The sequence below is a fragment of the Diospyros lotus genome, chromosome 6 (assembly GCF_014633365.1).
Source record: "Diospyros lotus cultivar Yz01 chromosome 6, ASM1463336v1, whole genome shotgun sequence".
NCBI classification, from domain to species: domain Eukaryota; kingdom Viridiplantae; phylum Streptophyta; class Magnoliopsida; order Ericales; family Ebenaceae; genus Diospyros; species Diospyros lotus.
In genome coordinates this window covers 45,798,769-45,822,705 of record NC_068343.1, presented here as the reverse complement: position 1 = coordinate 45,822,705, position 23,937 = coordinate 45,798,769, and the positions used below count along the sequence as shown (strand labels likewise).

General features: G+C 36.8%; 2 protein-coding genes across 2 annotated transcripts; both read left to right on the top strand.

Annotated features, from left to right (window-relative positions):
* Nucleotides 1-12,639: 12,639 nt before the first annotated feature.
* Nucleotides 12,640-13,672, top strand: LOC127804271 (beta-galactoside-specific lectin 3-like). Its single transcript, XM_052341106.1, has one exon. It carries the CDS (start codon nucleotides 12,685-12,687, stop codon nucleotides 13,660-13,662), a length of 978 nt encoding a protein of 325 aa, XP_052197066.1. The 5' UTR covers nucleotides 12,640-12,684; the 3' UTR covers nucleotides 13,663-13,672.
* Nucleotides 13,663-14,496, top strand: LOC127804577 (ricin-like; the record flags this gene model as incomplete). Its single annotated transcript, XM_052341450.1, is given in 2 exon segments — nucleotides 13,663-13,776; nucleotides 13,779-14,496. Coding segments are annotated over 2 exon segments (825 nt in total), but the record flags the coding sequence as incomplete, so codon positions are not given.
* Between the last annotated feature and the right edge of the window lie 9,441 nt (nucleotides 14,497-23,937).

Sequence of the window (23,937 nt, the reverse complement as noted above, 5' to 3'; positions counted from 1 at the left end):
TTTTAATTAGCTTGTAGCTTCTTTTTTTTTTTTTAAGTATGTGTTTTTACAAATTATAATTTATAATAAATACATACATCAAAATTTAATTCTAAAATAATAACTTGGTGTTGCTTATTAATTTTAAACTATGTATAGTTATATAATATAAATATTTCACATAAATAAATAATATTATAAATCTAATATAATACCCTAAATTACAGTCATATTTGAGTGAAAAATTATATTTTTGACAATCCACGTCTATAATTGTTCTATATCTAAAATAATTTCAAGTAATTAATATTAATTAATTCTTAATGTGAAAAAAGAAGTGATCATGCTTTCATTTCATTACTAATTTTTAATTATGAATAGGAATTTATTAGAATAAAATATATCAACTATGTCGCGATTCATTGTTATTTCATCACAAAATAGCGAAAGAAATTTCTATTGCTAAAAATTTGTTGCTAAATTCTAAATTTTTTGTAGTGATTATGTAAATTATGAATAGGAATTTATTAGAATAAAATATATCAACTATGTGGGTGCTTATTACCCTATGAATATGAAGATGGGCATGGAGAATTAAACAAAATGCCTCAGGGGCATGAGGATAAGACCTGGACAAGATTGGAGATATAGATAAAGGGATGGGAATAGGGTCCTTGCCCATACCCTTCTTGTTGCCATCCCTAAGTAAACTCAATGTCTTCACATCTTACAATGAAGAGATGCTTAATTTAGCAAAGATTTTCACATCGAATGGATCAATGTCGATTTGTTGCCAGTAAAGAAAGCAGTAGCTACTGCTGCTCATGCATATCTATTTATCAGTGTTGCTTCCCTTTCCAAGTTCTTGGTTCCTTCATTTTTTTTTTTGGTTATTCTCGTGGTTTTGCTGGTTTCTGTTGCTGTTGGTTTTCGTATTTTTGTTGAGTACTTTTTGCTTGATACAGTCGTATGTGCTTAGTTTGAGTCTCTCTTTATCTTTAGCTTATTTTATTGGTTAAAATTCAAAGAGGTGGATCTTGGAATTAATAATTTTAGTGTTTTTAATAAATTCAGGCTGCGTTCTCTTTGTTATTTTTAAATTATTTTTAATTTTTTAAACTAACGAAAATACATTCTCTTTACTGTTCTTAAAAATGTATTTTCCAAAACAAAAAAAGGGAAAAAAATTATTCACAAAACCAAAAGCAAAAAAATTCAGGTTGCATTCTCTTTGTTTATATAAATTTTAATTTTCAAATACAACACACAGCATGAACAGAGGGAGGGTTGACTTCGACATGGTGCCTCAACTTTCGGCTGTTGGTCAGGCACTCAAACTGGAGAAAAAGAGAGAGAGAACGAGCCAGAAGTAGAGCATTGGACATTCGGAGGTGGAGGCACCATGATCTCGTCGCAGTCATGCACTCAACAAAGAGAAAGAGAGAAAGTCCTCGCAGCAATGGTAAGCGAGGAGATGGGCGACGGTGGATGGTGCTCGCAACAGCGGTGGGTTTGAGAGAGAGTGTGTAGGAGAGATAGTGAAAGACAGAGGGAAATAGAGAGAGCTCTGGTGATGGGTTTAAGAGAGAGAGAGTGTGGGATAGATAGTAAAAGAATGAGAGAGAGAGTGAAAATAGGCGGGATTCAAAAGGCAAAAAAGATGAAAAATTAAATAAAAAATAAATTAAAAAAATTTGGTAAATGTTTCTCTAACCTTTCTCGAGAAGCAGCTTAGAGTAACTCTAAAGGGAGTTTGTCATTTTGGGGTGCTAAATCACACATTTGCAACTTTGAATACTGTTATGGTATCCCTGAATTATAAATCTCCTCCAATGGTAGGTGCCAAAATAGGAGTGTCAATTTAATATTTTAATATTTTTTATTAAATTAAATTACAAAAATCTATATAATAAAACAGAACTGTTTTTGAAATGTCTCAAATGTATAGACATTTGAATGGCTGAGATTTATTTTGAACATTTCGATGGCTGAGATTAAACATTTTCTCGCCCAGCGCACCATTTTACTGTCTCTCTCTCTGTCTTTTTCTCGCTCCCTCCCACCCACCCATCCCTCTCTCTAGCCTCTCTTATATACATATAATATACACACACATACCCACCCACCCACCCACAATGGCTGACCCCCTCTATCTCTCTCTCTTTGTCTATATATATAAGATATATATATATAGATATATACAGACAGGCGCGATGGCGGATCCGATGAGGACGATCGTGTTCGGTGGTGGTTGGAGGAGACTGGTGCGGTGGATCTGAGAGGGAGAAGAACAGAGGGATGGCGGAGATAGAGGTGGCTGGCTGTGGCTCAACAATGGCCGGAAAGTGCAGAAGGGGGCGGAGCGACGCTCTGATCTTCAACGAAGAAGATGACAGAGCATTTTCCTCATAATCACTTCGGTTGCTCGATAATTTGTTTATTTTTGCTTCTGTCTCTCCTCATTTCTCTTTGTTTTTGGGCCGCGACATCTCTGTTTTTCTCTCCTCCTTTCTCTCTGTATTTTTATACACACACAGGCACATATATATAGAATAGAAGATATATACACTCACCCTCTTGCTCTCATCGCGGCCAGCGGCAGAACACACACATACGCATATACACACACCCGTCGTATATATATAGACAGATGGAGGAGAGATGAGTCGAAGCGTGACTGTTAAATCTCTGTACAAATTGTCGATCTTTCCCATTGTTTCTCACCTCTATCCATGTCTTCTTTCCCACTGGGTCTGAGAGGGGTGTGTGCGTGTTCAGGTAATACAGTAATATACATATATACGTATAAACTGATGAGTTTATCAATAGATATACTGTTTTCGTCTTTGTTTTTGGCTTTTGATCCTTCCGAGTAATGAGTTCATCAAAGGATATTTTACTGTTCATTGGGGATATGAAGACGGATTTGCATTGGGGTTCCATAAATTTTGAATGTCTTTTTTGGGTGAATTTTATTGGGCAAGCTGAATTTAATTTCACAAAAAAAGAAAAAAATTGAATGTCTTTGTTATAGCTTTTCATTGAGTTGATAATTTTTCTATTTCAAGGAATTTATGTTTCCAAAAATGCTGATTTTGAAGTACGTTCCATCCTCTGTTGTGTCTTTGCAGAATTTCAATGAAATCCCCTTTTCTTGATGTATAATTTATTTTCAGCAATTTAGTGTGTCTGTGAGTGTTCGTGTAAAAATGTATGAGAGGGAGACACGCACACAGTGGCCGACCCAAGTGACCGCCTGGCAATTATCGTAATCCAATTTTGCAAGCTCGAGATAGGCGTCGTTGTTAACGTACGACAGCCTGCCATGAATACTTTCAAATTAGTTTTGGAGAATTAGCCGATTCATTCCAATATTTTATTTAAATTTTTAATATTTAACATTCATTTAAGCCTCTGACTGACTAATCACCTTCTTCAAATGTTCAAATTCAGTGAATTTATGTAACATTATTATCATTATTCTATATGAAACATAGGTAAAAGGTAATTACCTGTACAAGGTTTTCCCTATTCAGATGTCATTTTAGCTACCATATTGCTCTAAATAAAATTGTGTCTCCATACCAGGCAAGCTAGCATACCATGGCACTTGAAGAGTATACTCCACCTGTGCTTCATCCATAATTCCTCAACCATTTCATTACATATCCCTTTCCCTTCCCTAAACCATATTCCAACAAATACTTTTGGTTCAAAATTCATACCAAATCAAGTAAATAACCAAATATGGTGTAGTCCCATTCATCATATTTCATTTCAACGTTTATATTCAACATAATGTGAAATTTTTAAATTTTTATATTCAACCTAACGTTTATCTCCAATTTTTTTTAAATTTATTTTTTTAAAAATTAATGTACAATCTTTTTAATTTCTAAATATCAATACTTCATTTTATTTGAAATTTTTTAAATAAAAAAACCAACCGTATAAGTTTTAATTTTTTTAAAAAAAAAGGTTTTGACATTTAAAATTTGTTGTTTTTAATATAAAATTTTATTCAAATAATCGATTAAATTAGTCATCTTTTTTGTTTAAGAATGAGATATGGCCACTAGTCATGAAGTCACTACCTTCCTATGGGTCACTGACAATGAGTCATCTTTGCCAGCTCAAATCTCAAACAACACAAGATCAATTTTTTTTTTATACAAAAAATATAGCTAAATTTTTCCAATTCAAAAATTTTTTACATAACAAAATTTTTTAAAAACTAAAGCAAATGTAGTGACTCAATGTTGGGACTTCGGAATTATAACGGCTCGCCTCCCGAAGCCCCCGAGCACCAAGAGGATTCATGAGAGGGTCATTACTAAAATGATATCGAACAACACACAACTACAACTCATGAAAAATCCTTATTAAAATCATAATCTCTTTTTATTATAACATCTCATAAACATCTTTACAAACCTTTCATCACTTAGGCCCACTTGGGCTTACATAATATGCCTCCATCTCACAAACATAAAGCATTACTTTCATCCAGACACACGATACCCAGGATCTAGGTTCGGGAGAGCTCTGCACTTGCTACCATGACACGTCGATCCGGACCCAACCCCGATGAACGTACCTGAAATGATGTAAAACAACATGAATCACGAGACTCAGCAAGCTCTAGAAAAGAAAGGCTGAGGGCTTAGGATAGGACCCTTCCCATGACACCCCATGCAACTCATGCCAATGCAACCACACCATGCCATGATCCACATGTACCTTACTTCTACATGCATAACATAAAGTTAACTACACATAAGGAACCAGGGGCCCACATAAGTCACACATTGGCACCCGAGTCCCGCATACATACCTGTTGGCAGCCTTTTATAAGCTACCTCCATACCATGCCCTTAACCTGCCCATTCCTGTTGCTCACATCATAATCTGTTGCCATGGGTCTCACCCCAAGGTCTTACTGTTGCCGTGGGTCTCACCCCCAAGGTCTTTACGTTGTTGTGGGTCTCACCCCAAGGTCTTATCGTGGACCACGCCGCCGTGGGTCTCACCCCAAGGTCTTACCGTGGCCACATCGTGGATCATGCCGCCGTGGGTCTCACCCCAAGGTCTTACCGTGACCACGCCTACCACCCATACTTATCACCTAAAACGCACATTCTCACCATGCAACAAATAAGAAATGCAATGACTTTTGTAGCATAAACGTGATGACAAGGCACCCATAAACCAAGCATCAAGCCATGCTAACGCCCACATAAGAATTCACACATGCGAGATGCCTCTAAATGCATATGCTCACCTAGGGTACCCAAATTGGCTCTTAGACCAACCGGGTCATGCAAATGCTCATACATCCCATCACACACAGTGCATGTCCCCACATGAATGCAACCCAGCCCTTTGTAGCACACACATCATGAAATACACAAACCAAGACGGGAATCTGGAGTACCAGCTCTTCTGGTCGTCTAGCGCTTATCGTAACAACCGATGACTAGCGCCCATACATCCAGCCATCAACTGCCACGACCCACGGTCAACAGTCAGTGGCTTTGTACCCATACCCTTAGACACACTCACTGACACTATTAACTTTATATCTTCCCAGCTTAACCTTGCATAATATTTCTCCATACTCATAACTCTTCATATACATAACCTCATAACATCATGATACCATTTTCATTTCCTTCTCATTCGCAGAAAAACCATCTCAACTTACATAATAGACTTTTAACATATTTCCATAATATCATATCATTTTCTAAGAACCTATCCCCAGTAGGTTTGGCATCATTCCCAAGGAAAATGGAGCGATACAAAGCTCCGTAATGGTCAAAATGAAAGACACCAAGATAACTCTGCTTAACTTATTCCATCAACAATAATCTCATTAATAAAATATAAATTATAAGGTGGTTGCCACGCGGATTATTATTATTAAAGCGTGAAACCGAGTCGGTGAAGGAGGGTTTAGAATACAAGAAACCTCGAAGACTTTCACGGGAAATAAATAACGTGAGAAGAGGGTTAAGAGCTTGCCTGAAAATAGCTGCTTTCAGCCTCTGTTGTGCTCCCGATACAAATTAAATCATTTCCTAACAAATAACACAATCGGAACTTAAATTAATTATTTCTAATCGCGTAAAATTTATAATTTACACATATCATGCTTTTACAAATTTTTACCCACGTACCTGATCACTTCCCATGTCGAAAAATTCCAAAATCATTTTATTTTTTCCTTATTTTCTTTTCCTTTCTTTCTTTCCTTCCTTTTTCTTCTTCTTCTTCCTATCTTCTCCTCCTTCCTGCGCCCACTGCTCCCTGCGCGCGCTGCTTCTTCTCCTCCCTTTCTTCTTTCCTTTCTTCTTCTTCTTCTTCTTTCTTTCTTCTTCTTCCCCGCACACTGCTCTTCCCACCTTGCTGCCCAAGCTTATCCCATTTGCACACAATTCAATGGCACTAAAGCCATAAAAAGATATGGCCAAGACAAGGCCACGCCATGCATACATACATATAAATATATATATATTAAGTAATTAATTTAATTTAATTTAATTTGATTTACTTTATTATTATTACTATTATTATTATTTCTATTATTATTGTTATTATTGCTACTATATGTTATTTTATTATTTTCATAAATACATCCAATTAATTTAATTAATCATCTTAATTTTCTATTTCTTCAAAATATCATAAATAAGTATTTTCTCAAAAATTTTTAAATATTCTAAAATATTCTCAAACACCCAAATTAATTATTTTTAGTTGACTCCAAATTTTCGGGATGCTACAGGAATGATTTTGTATGCCTTGATATTAATTTGATTGTAAAAATGAAACAAATGTAATGTTATGGGATTTAGTGAATTGAAATGTTGACGTTAGGTGTAAGTTGTTTGGGTGTCATGTGTAAGTGGTGTGGGTGTGATCGAGTGTACAAAGAAGAAAGTGGTAGTGTTTAACCTAAGGCATCCAAATGAGGCTTGAGCCATATAGATGTGTTGGAAGCTTGGCCATATTTGGATGTCATTTACATGGGTTTCTCACCCTTTGTATCTAACATTCGGATGTTGGTACTATAGCATTTAATATTTAATAATGATATCAAACTAGAAAACTTAATTCGAAATTTAATGCATTTATCTTTAGGTATTGAATATTTGATATTTCAAAAAGTGTGAAATTGAGTGACTTAAAGATGCAGATATTCAAAAGAATTTATTTATTCGTATTATTTTTTTAATTATATTTTTATTTTATTTCTTATTTTATTACAATAATTTTTTTTAATTGAAATAATATAAAAATCAAAGGGCTCCCAACCACTCATGATCTGAAACCCAAGGTTTTCTGACCCTAAACTAGGGCTCCCCCCATTGATGCCAATAACACTAACTGGTGTGCAATTTCATTTTAATTTTTTTTAGATTACATAGTACTGGCTATTGTGCATTATTTGATATTTAATTTTTTTATATTTGATTTGTTTAGAATTGTAGAATACAGCTGGTATGTATTGTTTAATATTTAATTTTTAATTTAATTTATTCAGATTGTAGAGTACTTACTGATATCATTTATTATATAGATTTAGTAATTTTTTTATTATAAAACGTTAATAAATATACAATAACTTTAATTTCTGTCTTTTTTTTAGTGTTTATAATTTTTTTTACTTGCTCTTATATTTTGATTTGTAATATTGGTGTACATTATAAATCCTATATGTTTATTTTTTATTTAAGTTTTGTAGAGAGTTTAATACAAATAAAATTGTTACAAATTCTTCACAAATTATAACATAATATTTATAAATTATAATTGTATTTTAATTTTAATATTAAACTAATCATTTCCAAAAGATATAAATTACTTATTAAAAAATAAAGCAGCAGTAGGTATTAAGTTTAATATTTAATATTTATGGTAGTTATTTAATTATTTAAAAGAAAACAAACAAAATTTATCATTAAGAGTTATTGAGTGTGAGAACGTTTTGGGACGGTCGCAGACCAGTGTCAGTCGAAAACTTTTCAATTTTTTAAAATTTTTAATTTTTTAAAAATTAAAATTAATATTTAATTTGGAATATCAATTAAGTATTCTAAATATCAATACTTTTTTTTAAAAAAAAATTATGGACTACAACATTTGAAATTTTTTAAATAAAAAAATTCCAACAGTGTAAGTTTTAATTTTTTTAAATATCTATAATTTAAGAATTTGATATTTAGAATTATATATTTTTTTAAATCATAAATGATTTAATTCTAAAAAAATAAAAACTTCTTTCTTCGATGATGATGAAAGACGATTTTTCCTATCAAAGTTTAACCCGCTTTTTATAAAGTTTTAACTCACTCTTTTGGTGTATGACAATATAATATTTATTTTTCTTATGTAGTTATAATTTGATGTTAATAGCATTAACTGATATGCATTTTAATTTTAATTTCTTTTAGATTGCAGAGTACTGGTTGTTGTGCATTATTTGATATTTAATTTTTTTTATATTTGATTTGTTTGGAATTGTATAATATAGGCTAATAATTAATTATAGAATACAGGCTGAAATTGTAAAACACAGGCTACTTTATTATATTGACTGATATTTTTTTGTTTATACAATAATTTTAATTTCTATTTTTTATTCAATTTTTATTTTTTTTATTTACTCTTATATTTTAATTTGTAATATTGGTTAACATTATAAATCTTATATGTTTGTTTATTATTTGAGTTTTGTAAAGCGTTTAATACAAACAAAATTTTTATAAGTTCTTCATAAATTTTAACATAATACACCATGCCTTTACACTGTGTATTATAATCTTAATATTATTTACACTGTATCTTTAGGCATGTTTATATTCATTTTTTGATAATTTCGTATTTAAAAACTATATACATTGTCTTCAAATACGTGATATAAGCGAATTTAGGCTTTCAATTTAGTATATGTTCGAGTTCAGTGCTTTGATTATTTCGCATTCAAATTTAGTGTTCAATTTTTTTTAATTGCAGCGTGCCTTCAAGCACGGGTTATATCTAGTTAATATATAGAGAGAAAGAAAAGCACCTATTTAAATTATAACAATTAACTAAAATAAAAATATTTATTTTAAATTAAAATCAATTATATATATATATATATATATACCCCTGCCTCATTCCCTTTCCCCTTTCTTTCTCTTTATGCCTTCTTCCCCTCAACGGCGCGAGCAACAACTGATCAACCCTTGATCGGTGGTCGCTCGCCCTCGCTAGTCACCGCCTCGCCCTCGCCTGCTCTCTCCTCGATCGCTCGCCTCGCTCTCGCTTACTGCATCTATAACCTCTCTTGCTTCGTCGCTAGTCAGCATCGAACCCTCAGCCTCTCCGGCCCTCCGTCGCTCATTGGTCGATCGCTACCTCTCTAACTCTCCCTCCCTCTATCACTCGCCTAGCCTAAAAACCCTTGTTTCAGATATTCTATGTATTTATAGAGGTTGAAATAGAGCTGTTGGATTTTATTGTTGAAAATGACCTATCCCTTTTTCTCTCTCTAGAGGTTAGAAAAATGGCATCCCAAGAAGATTGTTACCATTTTGCAACCTTGGATGTTATCCCCGTTGGAGTGAAATTTTTTTAATATGAGATGTCATTTCGGCAGTTATGGGGTTGGCATCGGCACTCCCCCTTGGAGTTAAGAGCAACTCCAAAGGGAGTTGCTATTTTGGGGTGCTAAATCACCCATTTGCAAGTTTGAACAGTGTTATAACATCCCTGAATTATAAATTTGCTCCAATGGTAAATGCCAAAATGGAGGTCTTATTTTAATATTTTTTATTAAATTAAATTAGAAAATTCAAATTAAATTACAAAAATTAATATATATATAGGCAAAGGAAAGCACCTATTTAAATTATAACAATTATTTTAAATTAAAATCAATTATATATAAATACCCCTGCCTCCTTCCCTTTCCCTTTTGCTCCTCCTTCCCCTTTCCCTCTCTTTTGTGCCTCCTTCCCCTCGACTTGTCGCCCCCTTTGCCCTTGGTCGATCGTTGCTAGCCACTCGCCCTTGTCAGCGACCGCCTTGCCCTCGCCGACTCTTTGCTCGGTCTCTTGCCTCGCTCTCGCTTGCACTTTCCAGTGCAATACAGTTGGATTTTAAAGCTTTTGTGCTAAGGGCATTATGAGTGGTGATTTATTGGCGATGGTTCCCGTCCGAGTTGTTCCGTTTGAGCCATTCCCTATTCAACCCCATCTCTATTTTGTCAAGTCTTTTTCTCATGAATTATTGTCGTTCTTTTCATAAAGGCATGGTATGGCATGATTATATATATATATATATATATATAAAGTAAAGAATGGGCATATAATCAATAATTCATGGCATGATTATATATATATAAAGTAAAAAAAAAAAAAGGAGTGGAGAATGGGAAATTGAATCAACAACAAACTACAATCAAACTAATCAACCACACACGAATATAAAATTTAGCGTGAAAAATCCAAATAAAAAAAAAATTACAGGCAGAAAAAATAAAATATCACCGATTAAATATTGATAATATAAAAGTGATATTAGCACACACACTTTGTGTCAAATTTCATATTACCTGGGCACCTATTTATAGACTTAAAATCATTTATGGATGAATATAGAAAATCAAACACCAAAAATTGAAAAAAATAATTAATTTCAAAAAAAATAATGGCAATCAAACACAAAAAGTTGGAAAAGTATAATAATTTATAGGTGAAAAATTAAACCAATCAAACACTTTTAATTAGTTTTTTTTTTTAAATTTAATTCTACACAATTCAATTGCCTAAAAAATATTTTATTTTTACTGAAATTTCATCTTTTCTAAGAATTTTTCTATTATTATCACATGGTGTTTAGCAAAAATGAGATTGATTCTAAATATATATATATACCCCGGCCTCCTTCCCCTTCATTTTTCCCTTTTCTTTCTGCGTCTCCTTCCCCTTTCCCTCTCTTTGTGCCTCCTTCCCCTCGACGGGTTGCCCCCTCCCAATTCCCTGTCGATCGTTGCTCGAAGCTCGTCGTCGCTGACTCTCCCCTCAGTCCCTTGCTCACTTTCGCTTGTTACCTCTCTTGCTCCGTTGTTTGCCAGCATCGTCACCTCGGCCTCGGCCTTGGCCTAGCCCTCGTCGGCTCGCCCCTCTAGCCCTCCGTCGATCGCTGCCCCTCTAGCCACTCGGGTTGAAGTGAAATTTTTTTAATCTAGGGTGCTATTTTGACAGTTATAAGGTTGGAATCTCAAATGACACTCTTTCTTGGAGTTGCTCAAGAGTTATCGTTGGTGATGGCCTTGATTCCTCGAATATCTGCTCCGACATTTGGCCGTGAGGAGTTGGAAATTTGTCCAAATCTTCTTGTCTGCATCTTCTCTTCAAGCTGATCCTTAGTGCTAAAATTGATCCTGCCTCGTTTAACCTGGCGTATTTAATTTTAAATTCTTAATTTTGTTTGGCTAATTGTCACTTTTTTAGTGCAATACGGTTGGATTTTAATGCTTCTGTGCTAAGGGCATTATCAGTGATGAATTATTGATGGTGGTTCCCATCCAAGCTATTCCGTCTGAGCCATTCCCTGTTCAGGCCCCATCTTTATTTTGTCAAGTTTCCCATCTCTATTTTGTCAATTTTTTTTTTAAAAAAATTATTGTCATTCTTTTCATAAAGGCATGGTATGGCATGATTATATATATATATAAAGTAAAGAATGGGCCATATAATCAATCAATAATTCATGGCATGATTAAATATATAAAGTAAAAAAAAAAAGAGAGAGAGAATGGAGAATGGGAAATTGAATCAACAACAAACTACAATCAAACCAATTAACCACACACGAACATAGAATTTGACGTCAAAAATCCAAATAAAAAAAAATTACAGGTAGAAAGAATAAAATATCATTAATCAAATATTGATAATACAAAAATAATATTACACACGCACTCTGTGTCAAATTTCATATTATCTGAGCACCTATTTATAGACATAAAATCATCTATGAATGAATACAGGAAATCAAACACGAAAAACTAGAAAAAATAATTATTTTCATGAAAAATAATGGCAATCAAACACCAAAAGCTGGAAAAGTACAATAATTTTTAGGTGAAAAATTAAACTAATCAAACACTTTTAATTAACAATTTTTTAAAATTTATTTCTAGACAATTCAATTGCCTAAAAAATATTTTATTTCTACTGAAATTTCATGTTTTCTAAGAATTTTTTGGTGTTTAGCAAGAATTAGATTGATTCTAAATTCAAATCTTTTTTTTTGGGGGGGTAAAAAAGATGTGAACATATTATCATATCAAATAAATTTACAGTTGCTTAATAATATATTATACCCAATCTCAAATTTTTCGAAGTACCCTAAATGTGAACATTTGATTTAACCACATGTTTTACATCACATCATATATTATTGCTTGTAATTAACGTCTTAGCTGTTATGAAACACGTGGTTATATAGTCATGTGATAGCAACTTTCCAACTTTAACCTTTTTTCTCCAACTTTAACCCTTTTTTTCTTTTTTTAAAAGTATCAAATGATGAATATTTAATAGAACCATGCATGATGACTTATCCTTGTTTCTATATATAGGCCTCCATCCAATCATTCTTTTCCACCCATCATCCTTAATTGCTTATAATCAGTAAGCTTAAGCAACCATGAATGTGAGCTATATATTATCGGCCGTAATCCTATTATGGTTTTGGTGGTTGGTTACGGCTGAATCGGTTTCGTCGTTAGCGGCGTTACCCAGGGATCAACACTCTCTCCTCTTCAACAACTTGCCCTCTGCCACAGAAGGTGCCACTATGGATCAACAGTCTCTCCTCTCGAAAAAGTTGGTCGAGTTGCATTTTACCACAAACGGTGCAACGAAGAATAGCTTCTTCCGTTTCATTTCACTATTACGAGATCAATTAGCAAGTGGAGAAGTTAGCAATGAAATACCTCTGATGCGGGAACTATCCACTAGTGTGTGGGAGTGCGAGAGATATTTCTTGGTTCGCCTCACAAACAATTCAGGCTATAGCATTTCATTGGGAATTGATATAATCAATGCCCATGTTGTTGCTTATGGAGTTGGAGACCGAACTTTCTTCTTTTGCAATTCTCCTCCAAGTGCATGGCATTGTCTTGCTAGTAAAGAGAATGATTCACTTCCTTTCGGAAGTAACTATATTTCCCTTCAACAAACTGCAAAGGTGCTTTCTAGAGGAGAAATCCCCCTCGGATTGACGGAGCTAAATGGAGCAATCACCAATCTATACAGTGACTGGGATAGCAGGCGGGTTGCTCGTTCGCTCTTAGTTTGCATTCAAATGATTTGTGAGGCTGCACGATTCAGATACATTGAACACCTAGTGGGACACAGCATTTCAGAAGGCCAAGGATTTCGGCCAAACGGTAGCATGATAATTCTCGAAAATAATTGGGGTGCGCTCTCTCGGGCAGTCCAAAGGTCTATCGGAGGGGCCTTTGCTAATCCAGTTCAATTAGGGTCACCCAGCGGTGGCCCCGAGAATGTGGACAATGTCAATCATATAAGCGTTATCCAAAACCTTGCTTTAATGAAATTCTTTTGCAGAAGCAGAAATATTATTATTAATCCAACACCTCAAATTTCTATGCTTATATAGTCTGTTGTAGCAGATGATGACGTTTGTGTAAGTGAAGAGCCAACAGTGCGCATTCGTGGTCCAAACGGTCTCTGCGTTGACGTTCGGGAGGGATATTACAATGACGAAAATCCAGTATACAATTGTGGCCATGCAAATCCAATAATGATGTTAACCAATTATGGACCTTGAAAAGGGATGGCACAATTCGCTCTAATGGTAAATGTTTGACTGCTTACGGATTTACAGTAGGACAATATGTGATGATCTACAATTGTTCAACTGCTGCTACTGATGCCACCATTTGGAAAGTACGGATGGACGGAAGCATAATAAGTCTCAAATCGAGACTAGATCCCCGATCAAGACTCGCCCTTAGTGCACCCTCTGGAAGCTGTGGCACCACACTCATTTTGGATACTAATACTTTTGCCCCTGCCCAAGGATGGCTTGCCACCAATAACACACAAGATTTAGTCACATCCATTGTTGGATTTTGTACTGGTCTTTGCTTGTATGGAAGGTATGGCAAAGGAGAGGTGTGGATGGCAGAGTATGGAAGAAACAAGTGGGAACAGTGGGTTTCTTATCCAGATGGCTCCATAAGACCGAATCAAGATCATGACTTCTGCTTAACTTGCAAGAATGATCATGTCTTTATTCTTTCTTGTAGTGCTGGGCGATCTAGCCAGCGCTGGATGTTTAGGGAAGATGGTACCATTTTGAACTTGTTCAGCGGCATGGTGATGGAAGTGAAGATGATTTCCAACCCAAGCCTTTATCAAATCATTATGCGGCCACCATCTAGAAATCCAAATCAGAAATGGCTTCGTATCCCTATTAACTAATTACTAGCTTGCTGTTGTTTGTGACGTCAGTGTGTGTGTGTGATTGTATTTGGTTGGCTTGTCCATCTACGTACCTAACTTGCATGCATGCCCCCAATAAAAGACGTAGTATGCGTTCTGAATCATAGGGCATGAATATATAATCAAAGATGTGATCAATTGGTTTTCTTACTTTTCCTTCAATAATAATATTAATTATACTGTATTTGCTCTTCTTATGGCATGAATAAAAGATGTCAACTAGTACTACTTCCTCTTCATGCATCATATATCTAATATATATATATATATATTAATTATTACTATCATGTTTGAGTACTTTGCCACACTATAAATGTTGGCTTAATCGATCTATTTGACCTTGAGTATGTATACACCCTTAAATTTCACTGTTAGATAACAAATATATTTAGTTTTATCTATATAAACTTATGTAAAACATTGTGATATGTTTTTAGAAAAAATAAACTTTCAGGGAGATTATGTTGTTATTTTTTTTTTTCAATATCAATGAATAATAAAATGTTATTTATATAATACTTTTTTTATTTGAATATTATAAATAATAAACTGTCAAAACATTTTAAAATCACTCTAATAGAAAATAACATTTTAAAATCACTATATATTATAAATAATATACTTTTTTTTTCACGCGTGATATAACATTAATAACATAAAGGAAAAAATAAGATCCACCAATTAAATATGTGGGTCCTGCAGTTCAATTTGTGGAGTCCAGTAAATTTAATAATCCAAGTTCATATTTAGTAAGGGGCATTTGTTAAAATGAGAAAAAAAAAAGACATTAAGATAAGTTTAAAATATTTTTTAACCCAAAGTATGGAATAGTTAAGATAAGACTAAAAAATATTTCAAGATTTCTATCAAACTGTTTCTTAAATTTTTTGAAATTCACTGATAATTATACTTTTTATTTTTATGTGTTTGTTAATACATATGATAAGTATCAAGATAAGATTTTTTTTTTACTAAAATAACCCTATTATCAAATTTATTCAAAATTATTTGTTAACATCAACAATAAATTCATGATTAATATGAATTGTCAAAAAAATAAAAATAAAAAATAAAAATAATATTTTATTTTTTAAATCCATACTCAAAAATAAATTTAAAAAGAGTTGAAAATTAAAAATAATTATTGTTGGAATTACAATAATTTCACCTAGGTAATTAAAAAAGGCCAAAATATATTTTGATAATAGATAATAAAATATAAAGTTAAATAAAATAATTTAAAATTTGGTGAAAGGAATTGTATTAGTTTATAATATATATATATAGATAGAGAAATTTTAATTTTAAAAATCAGCGAAAAGAATAACGTCATTTCACTTTTAAAAATTATCAAAGCATATGATAATTTAAAAATATATTAAATAATATTAATTATAAGACTTAAATGAATAAGTTTTTTAATAAATTTAAATTTTTAAAATGTATTAAATGGCATTAACTATCCTACAAGGAGTATATAGGTAATTGAAACTTATGTGCAAAATGTGAGAGAAATGTGAGGGGAGATTAGATAAATTTATCTTGAAAGAGTGAGATAAGAGATCACGTAAAGATTTTTTCAGAAATGGTTAGATAAGTTTAACAAACACGTTAAAATGTCAAACTTTCGAATTGCTTCCCATATCTAACATTTTCTTCTTCTTATCTTGGTTAACAAACACTCTCTTAGAGTTTAGAGTGCGTTTGATTGTAATGGTGGAATTTGAGTGGTGTCGACGTTCGGAATTGGTTGACCGTGATTCATTGGCCTACACTGGTATGATAAATTTGAAAGGGAGAAGAAGGGGGTTATCTGGTTTGGTTTGTTGATTCGCCGCCCGATCCCTACAATAATGCTCCAATACTCAAGTAAGTAAGTGAGTAAGGAAATGCACAGTATCTGTAAATTGGTGGAAAAATCATACCCTGGATCAAGGAAAAGCTGGTTGATATATGGGAGGTGGAGAAGTCCTCATGCATGTGCTGTACGTCTGTAGATGATGGGACGAAATTTCCGACGCTGACGGAAGCGTCCATGCAGCAATAAGGTGCCGACGGGACCCTGATTAATGTGGACGAGATCCACCATTAATGAGGGTGGGATCTAAGGTGAACGCATGAAAATCTAGACGTAGCTATAATGATGTTGTTACAAGAAGCCAAGATGGGATTGATACAGGCTGATCAAATGAACCAAGAGGACGGGGCCAGATTAGGCCTGAATGGCCCAGCTAGGACAGCCCTTAGGCCACTAAGATTCTCGTGCATATGACCTTCTCGTTATGCGAGCTGATTGGTATGTCGGCGAATTGCAAGAGTCGTTGGGAGCTGGCTTGGATAGTACGACAAGCTAGAGGCATTGCTAGAAACTTGCTTGACCCTGAGATCCGAGCTCGGGCTCCAGTGGTGTGTGAGCTTGCTCCGACGAATTCAGCTCGAGGTCTACCGGGCCGTATGTGATTGGGTCGGGCCGCTGGGTTGATTCCAGCCCATAAGGGGTAGAGCGAGAAACACCAGTAACATTAAGCCCCCTAACTTGCAGTGCGACCTTCGAACTAGGAGCTGACGCGTGCCAGCCATCCCAGCTATTAATATGCCTTTCAGTTTTCTGCCCAATCGTTTCAAATCACGCCGTTTCATGTAGCATGTCTTGTCCGTAGCACATTTAATGCTCACATTTTCCCATTGCTGCGTGTGATGATACCTGTGGGACCCATGGGTTGTCGTCCTGGCGATGTCTGCGGTGCATTCCATAAGTCGTTTTGATCCAACGATTGAGATTGACTGAGCTAAAAGGTATAAATAGCAGAGGGTATTTCCACTTTCCCTCTATCATGTTACTTTGAATTTTTTCCTTGTTGTTTTGCCTTTTTGCTCTCGAGACTTCCATTGCAATCGAACCTTCTCGTCTGCAATTGTTTAGGTGTCGACCATCTCTGTCCGGCGCTTTGATTCAAGCTTTCACATTAGCGAGAGACTCAATGATTGGTAAGCTCCCTGTAACTCTCATCCTTTTCGTTTGTTTAGTCCGCCCATTGTCGATTAGCCATCGATGGTCCTTTTGGTCTTTCCGATTCTGTCAATGTTGCTTCCGCTTTCCAGGGGACCAATTCGAATCGGTTGGTTAGGTGTTCACCGAGCCTTCGGGCTTAAAGACTCTAGGGTTAATCTTCCATGGGATACTGGGCTTGTAGTTGTAGCCCCCCTCCCTCCCGCCCAAGGTGGCACCCCGTTGCAAAGCGCGTGGCCTGTTAGGGCTTTTCTAGTTCTTCGGGTTAATCTTTCTTTATCTTTGTAGATGTCTGATACTATCCGAGAGAATTCAGGTTGAAAATGCTCCAACCATATCATAGGGGAAGACGATACCTTGACCTCCGAAGATTGCTTTGTGATGGAGATACAAAACTCTAAAGGGACAAGCCCGCGATCTAGGGAGGTCGTTGATGTGACTTCATCTGAAGCCAACCTAGAGGTCTGCGGGAAGGTCCTTGAAGGGACGATGGAGCGAGAGGTTTTTAAAAGATTTCCCTCCAAAGCCAAGTTTCTTGAAGTGGGGACCTGTACTCGGGAGTTTCGTTTTCCAGTGAACTGCCATGCCACACTGTGCAATAGAGAATCCAGTACTCCACATACATATAACAATGCACATAACAGTCCTTGGGGCTCACATAGGAAATGCACATCCTAGCACCCAACTCCCGACATACAAAACTACCACAGCCATGAACTGGCTGGCATAAAGCCCATGCACTATAATGTCATGCGATATATGATAGAGCCGGTTGACAGTAACCAGGTACCGATCGATAATCCGTGACTAGGAGCAACCAGTCGATAGCCACCCTCGGCTCGATGACGGTTCATCCTAGTGTCACCAACAGTCAACTCATTACCTCACCGAACGACAGCTCACGCCGCTTGCTATTACCACTCACACCCACAAAATAACACCATAACCACATTAGGATATGCACAACACCAATAATGGGTGTCCGACGATACCATCTTGCCTGACCCGTCGATAATCTATCGTAACAGTTGATAACTGACGCCCATACATCCAGCCATCGACTACTATGACCCAACAGTTGACAGTCAGTAGTTTTGTACCCCACACCCTATAACTCACATAACATATATCAAGACTCCCAATTACAATAACTCACCTTGAAGGGTACCCACAACCACAACTGAGACTCACTAAGAACCTATCCCCAACCAGGTTTAGCATCATTCCCAAGAAAGTAGGGGCAATACAATACCCCGTAAGCACTTATCGAATTAAACCCCAAAAGGGGAAGTGGATGGGTTACGAAAGGGGAAGCAGTAGGAAGCAAATTTGGCATGCCAAAGCAGTTAGAAACAGAACTTGATGATTTATTGAGGCTTGAAGAAATTATGTGGTATCAAAGGTCAATAAGGATTTGGCTCAGATGTACAATTGGCCAATTCTACATCTGTTGTTGACCCCTGAGATCCTGTTTGGTTAGGTATCGCTCGCTGCATAGACCTCCACCATTGGGCAGCTTCCTCTTCTAGCATATAGGTCGCGCACTCGACCTTGTCCTCATTCAGGATTCTCAATCTTTGTAGGATCTTCTTGGTCTGGTCCAACCAATATTCACTGATTGCGGGGTCATCTGTCGGTTTTCCTCGAAACACTGACGGGTTTTATCGTAGATACCTCTCCAAGGAATCTACTCTTCTTTGCTCGGGCTGCAACTCCAAAATTTTCCCAGCCATGCCTTCTAGGATTCTCTCGATCCTATCAATCCGGCCTTCACTGAGGTCAGCTCGTGCATCTCTTTGACCTTCCACACCACCTCCTGGGTGCAGGTTGGTGTTGTTCGCCATTGCCTCTCTCGCGCCTATTCCTTCTTGTATTCACCATCTGGCAAGAAGACAGGGCGATCTATTAAATCATCACGGCATAACACAATTCAATTTGAATAAGCAACAAGAGTATGCCACTAAATATTTCAAAAATCCTAACCCAATTCCCAAAACTTACGGTGGCTTTACTCATCTAACCACATGCGAACTTGTCCTTAGGTTCGCTCTGATACCAACTGTAACACCCCAAATTCCTTGAACGTGTTATAACTTAGGATTTCAGCAATATAAAATTTTTCATATCTCAATAGCTGTCATACATCACACAACATCCCAAAACCCCTAATTTTCACCTTCTCAGCTTAACAAACCCAATTATTGAATAGCTAAGACAGGTATTAAAAATTCAAATGCGAAAGCTAGATCGAACCTGATATGGTTCACAACCATAATACTTTATTTATCATAAAATTGTTCAAGACGTTTATAAAATGAATTACATGGACATCATCTCTCGCAAGATATAACTGAATGTCTTAAACATATCCAAGACATACATAGGTTCGCAAATAAACGATAATATTCTAAACATGCTATAGACAGCAAATTAAACTTATTCTTCAACTACCTCCTTTCCCTTAGAGCCGCTCGTCGAACCTGGAATGTTTGAATATTCCAGAGACATAGTCCAATTAGAAGATGAATCTTCTAGTGAGAAACTCCAAAAACAGTTTATATCGATACATGATTAGATATAAAATGTATGAGAAGACAACGAGAACTACTTTGAAGTGCCTCGTGAACACGTTAGCCTCCTCCAACGAGAGCTTTCTCAATGGCGCACGCATAGTGCCTCTCGGGAGGTCCCTAACCATGTCACTTTGGTCCAACTTCATAGCACTCATGCAAGCACCACATCCGTTGTTCCTTAGGCTCACGGTCTTCCCCACGAGAGCTTTCTCGATGGCGCACGCCTCTCGGGGGATATCCGACTTTTGCCCTCAGCTAACAACAAATAGGTACAATAGTATGGCCACACGAATTTTATAAATGCAACAGTTAAAAAGCCAACAGCATATATTTTTCAGAAAAATACAGTTCATATATGTAGCATGATTTCACGTAAGAGAATAACAAGAGTTTTTATGTAAGAATTTCACGAAACACGTCTCATGCAATAGAAGTCTCTCATAACAGAATAAAAAATAGGATTTGGAGTGTAGGAGTCTCACCTTGTTGGTTTATCTTTTCAACGGTATAATTTCACAGCAAACGACCTAGGTTTCTGCAGAAAACATGCGTTTTGGTAAATCTAACCTTAAATATTTTTACATAGGGTTGAAGGGTATTAAATTAGGGGTATAATTGGAAATTTTGAAAAAAAAAAAGACTGCTCACGCGCCCTCACGTGCCCCGAGAAGGTCGGCCACGCGACTTCATGCGCAGCCACTTCCGGCGCGTGTAACTCACGCACCTCCCAGTAGAATTCGGACAGCTTCGTCCCGATTTCGTATTTTGGCCATAACTTCCTCGTTTTAACTCCGATTCAACCCCCGTTTGAACCTACGCGACCCTCTCTTCCCCCTCTACAGGATTATAAAAAAGAACGAACTTATCTAGCTTTTTTACTGACTGATTTTGGCAAAGTCCGGCGAAGACCCGCAACTCCGACGAGGCTCATTCTCCGCCGCTTCTTTGCCGCTTTCTTCCCGCCTTCTTGCCGAACTCCCTTCTCTCTCTCTAGAGCAAGCTCCTCCTCTTAGAGTGCTTCAACTCTCAAGCTTGCTTAGAATGATTCGAGAACCACCCATGGTGCCTTTTTATAAATTTCTCCAACCAATCACATTATGCCACTTGTCAAAATCTTAGCCATGGACTCCAAAGACTCAAAGCCATAATTGAGTCGCTTTTGAAATCCAAAACTAGAATGAATTGAACTTTTGGAATCCAAGCTAAAACCCCAAATTTCTTTCAAATAACACTTTGGCTCTTATTTCAAGTCCTCAACTTTAACATTTTACCACATAAGCACTTAATTTTTATCCTTATTTCGTTTGGATAATTCTCTAATTACAATTACACCCTCAAACATCAAATTTATCGAGATACTTAAAATTCCAAAATTAATAACTCAAAATTACTCAATATATATGATTTTTCGGAAGCCCCTTACCATCATTCGATTTTTTTAGGCTATAACTTAGCTTAACCGAAAACCATTTCTGATTTGATTTCTTTTAGCGTCATAAATCTCGCCTCGAGACGCTCGTCAAAAATATACCTTTAACCTTAGGTATCTAAGCTCTAGGGTACTCCCTACGACTGATTCGGTTTCTTGTTGCCATTTCAAGCATATTTTTCGGTATTTTAAACTCACTTAAAATACGTGGCATCTTCACGAAAATATGGGGTATTATATTCTCCCCCCCCCCCTTAAAAGAATTTCGTCCACGAAATTTGAAACATACTCGAAATTATTTAAGGTTAAATAATTATTGCATTCTGGAATACAATTTCTGGAAGAAAATATAAAAATTCTCTACTCTATTTCCATTTTCTCAAACAGATGAGGATATTTCTTCCTAATTGTTTCCTCAAGTTCCCACGTTGCCTCGTCATCCGAGTGCTTTCCCCACTGAACCTTCACTAACAGAATCTCTTTATTTCGCAACACTTGAGTTCGACGATCTAAAATTGCTCCAGGTGACTCCGGGTAGGTCAAGTCATTCCTTAGCTCAATTGTCTCCACCCAAACTCCGAGGGTTGGATCTGGCACATGCCTTCGAAGTTGGGAGACATGGAACACATTATGAATCCCAGACATGCTAGGCGGAAGCTCTAATCCATAAGCCAACGGTCCGACTCTTTCCACGATCGGATATGGTCCTATATACCTTGGCTTCAGCTTTCCTTTATCGCTCCCACGCGTCACCAAATGCTGGGGTGACACCTTGAGATACACTAGATCCCCTACCTTGAACTCTAGATCCCTTCTTCTTTGATCTGCGTAAGATTTTTGTCGGCTTTACGCAGCTCAAATCCTCTCTTGGATTTTTCGAATCTTATTGGTAGTCTGTTGCATAAGCTCGGGCCCCAACATCTGTCGTTCCCCTACTTCGGTCCAACAGATAGGCGATCGACACTTTCTTCCATACAAAGCCTCATAAAGAGCCACCCCGATGCTACCGTGGTAACTATTGTTGTACGCGAATTCTACCAATGGCAGATGCTCTTCCCAATTTCCTCCAAAATCAAGGGCACAGGATCTCAACATATCTTCAACCGTTTGAATTGTTTTTTCTGATTGCTCGTCAATCTGGGGTGATAAGCCGTACTCAATTTCAGTTGGGTCCCCACGCATTCCTGTAAACTCTCCCAAAACCTCGAGGTGAACCTCGGGTCCCGATCTGAAACTATACTTACCGGCGCACCGTGGAGTCGTACTATTTCCTTCACGTACTGCTCGACGAATTTTCGTATTGGTTGGTCCATCCTCGTAGGCAGGAAATGCGCTGACTTTGTCAACCTGTCTACCACCACCCAAATGGCATCATAGCCCCTTCGACTCTTTGAAAATCCTGTCACGAAATCCATCGTGATATGTTCCCATTTCCACTCGGGAACTTCCAAAGGTCTCATCAACCCTATGGGTTTCTAGTGCTCAATCTTTACCCTTTGGCATATATCACATTGTGCCACCCTCCTAGCCACGCTGGCCTTCATCCCCGGCCACCAATAGATTTCCCGAAGATCTCGATAAATCTTCGTGACTCCTGGGTGCACGGTATACTTAGATCTGTGGGCTTCATCTATAATTTTTTGTCTCAACTCCCGAAGGTTTGGCACGTACACTCTACCCCAAAACCTGAGAATGCCATTTCGCATCTCAAAATCCGAACTCTTGGGCTGGCCTTGCTCATCTACCCATAGACGTATACGTCGGTCACTTCCACTAGCCTCACGTATCTTGGTCTCCAGATCCAGCCGAACCGCCAGGCCAGCTACTAGGATAGAAGAACCCTTTGGCACTACACTCACCGTCATCAGGCTAAAAGCCTCAATCAGCAGCCACTCTTGGGCCATCAACCCGGCCATAACAGTAGGCACAGTCCTACTCAAAGCATCGGCTACCACATTGGCACGCCTCGGATGATACAAGATGGTGTAGTCGTAGTCCTTCAGGAACTCCATCCATCATCGCTGCCTCATGTTCAACTCTTTCTGCGAAAACACATACCTTAGACTTTTGTGGTCTGTGAATATGTAACTCTCCGCTCCCACCTACGGGTGTTACTCGTGAACAATCACCCGAATTGTCCACCTGCCCAGCCTTAGGCGAAGGGTGGATCGTGTTTCAAGACGAAACGCCCTAGGTGGGATCTAGGCTCGTCCTTCCCTTCGCTGAATCCCAGGATTCGCTAGCAGAATTGGGCTTTAGCCACACTGCATTGGCTATAAGGAAAATCTCCTTCAGGCGCCCAATCGCCATTTTTTTTTTTTAATTCTTTTCCATCGAAGAACATTACCGGGCTCCAAAAATCACCATCTAAACCAATCCATTGATGGATCACCAATTTTGGAGGAAAAACTCATC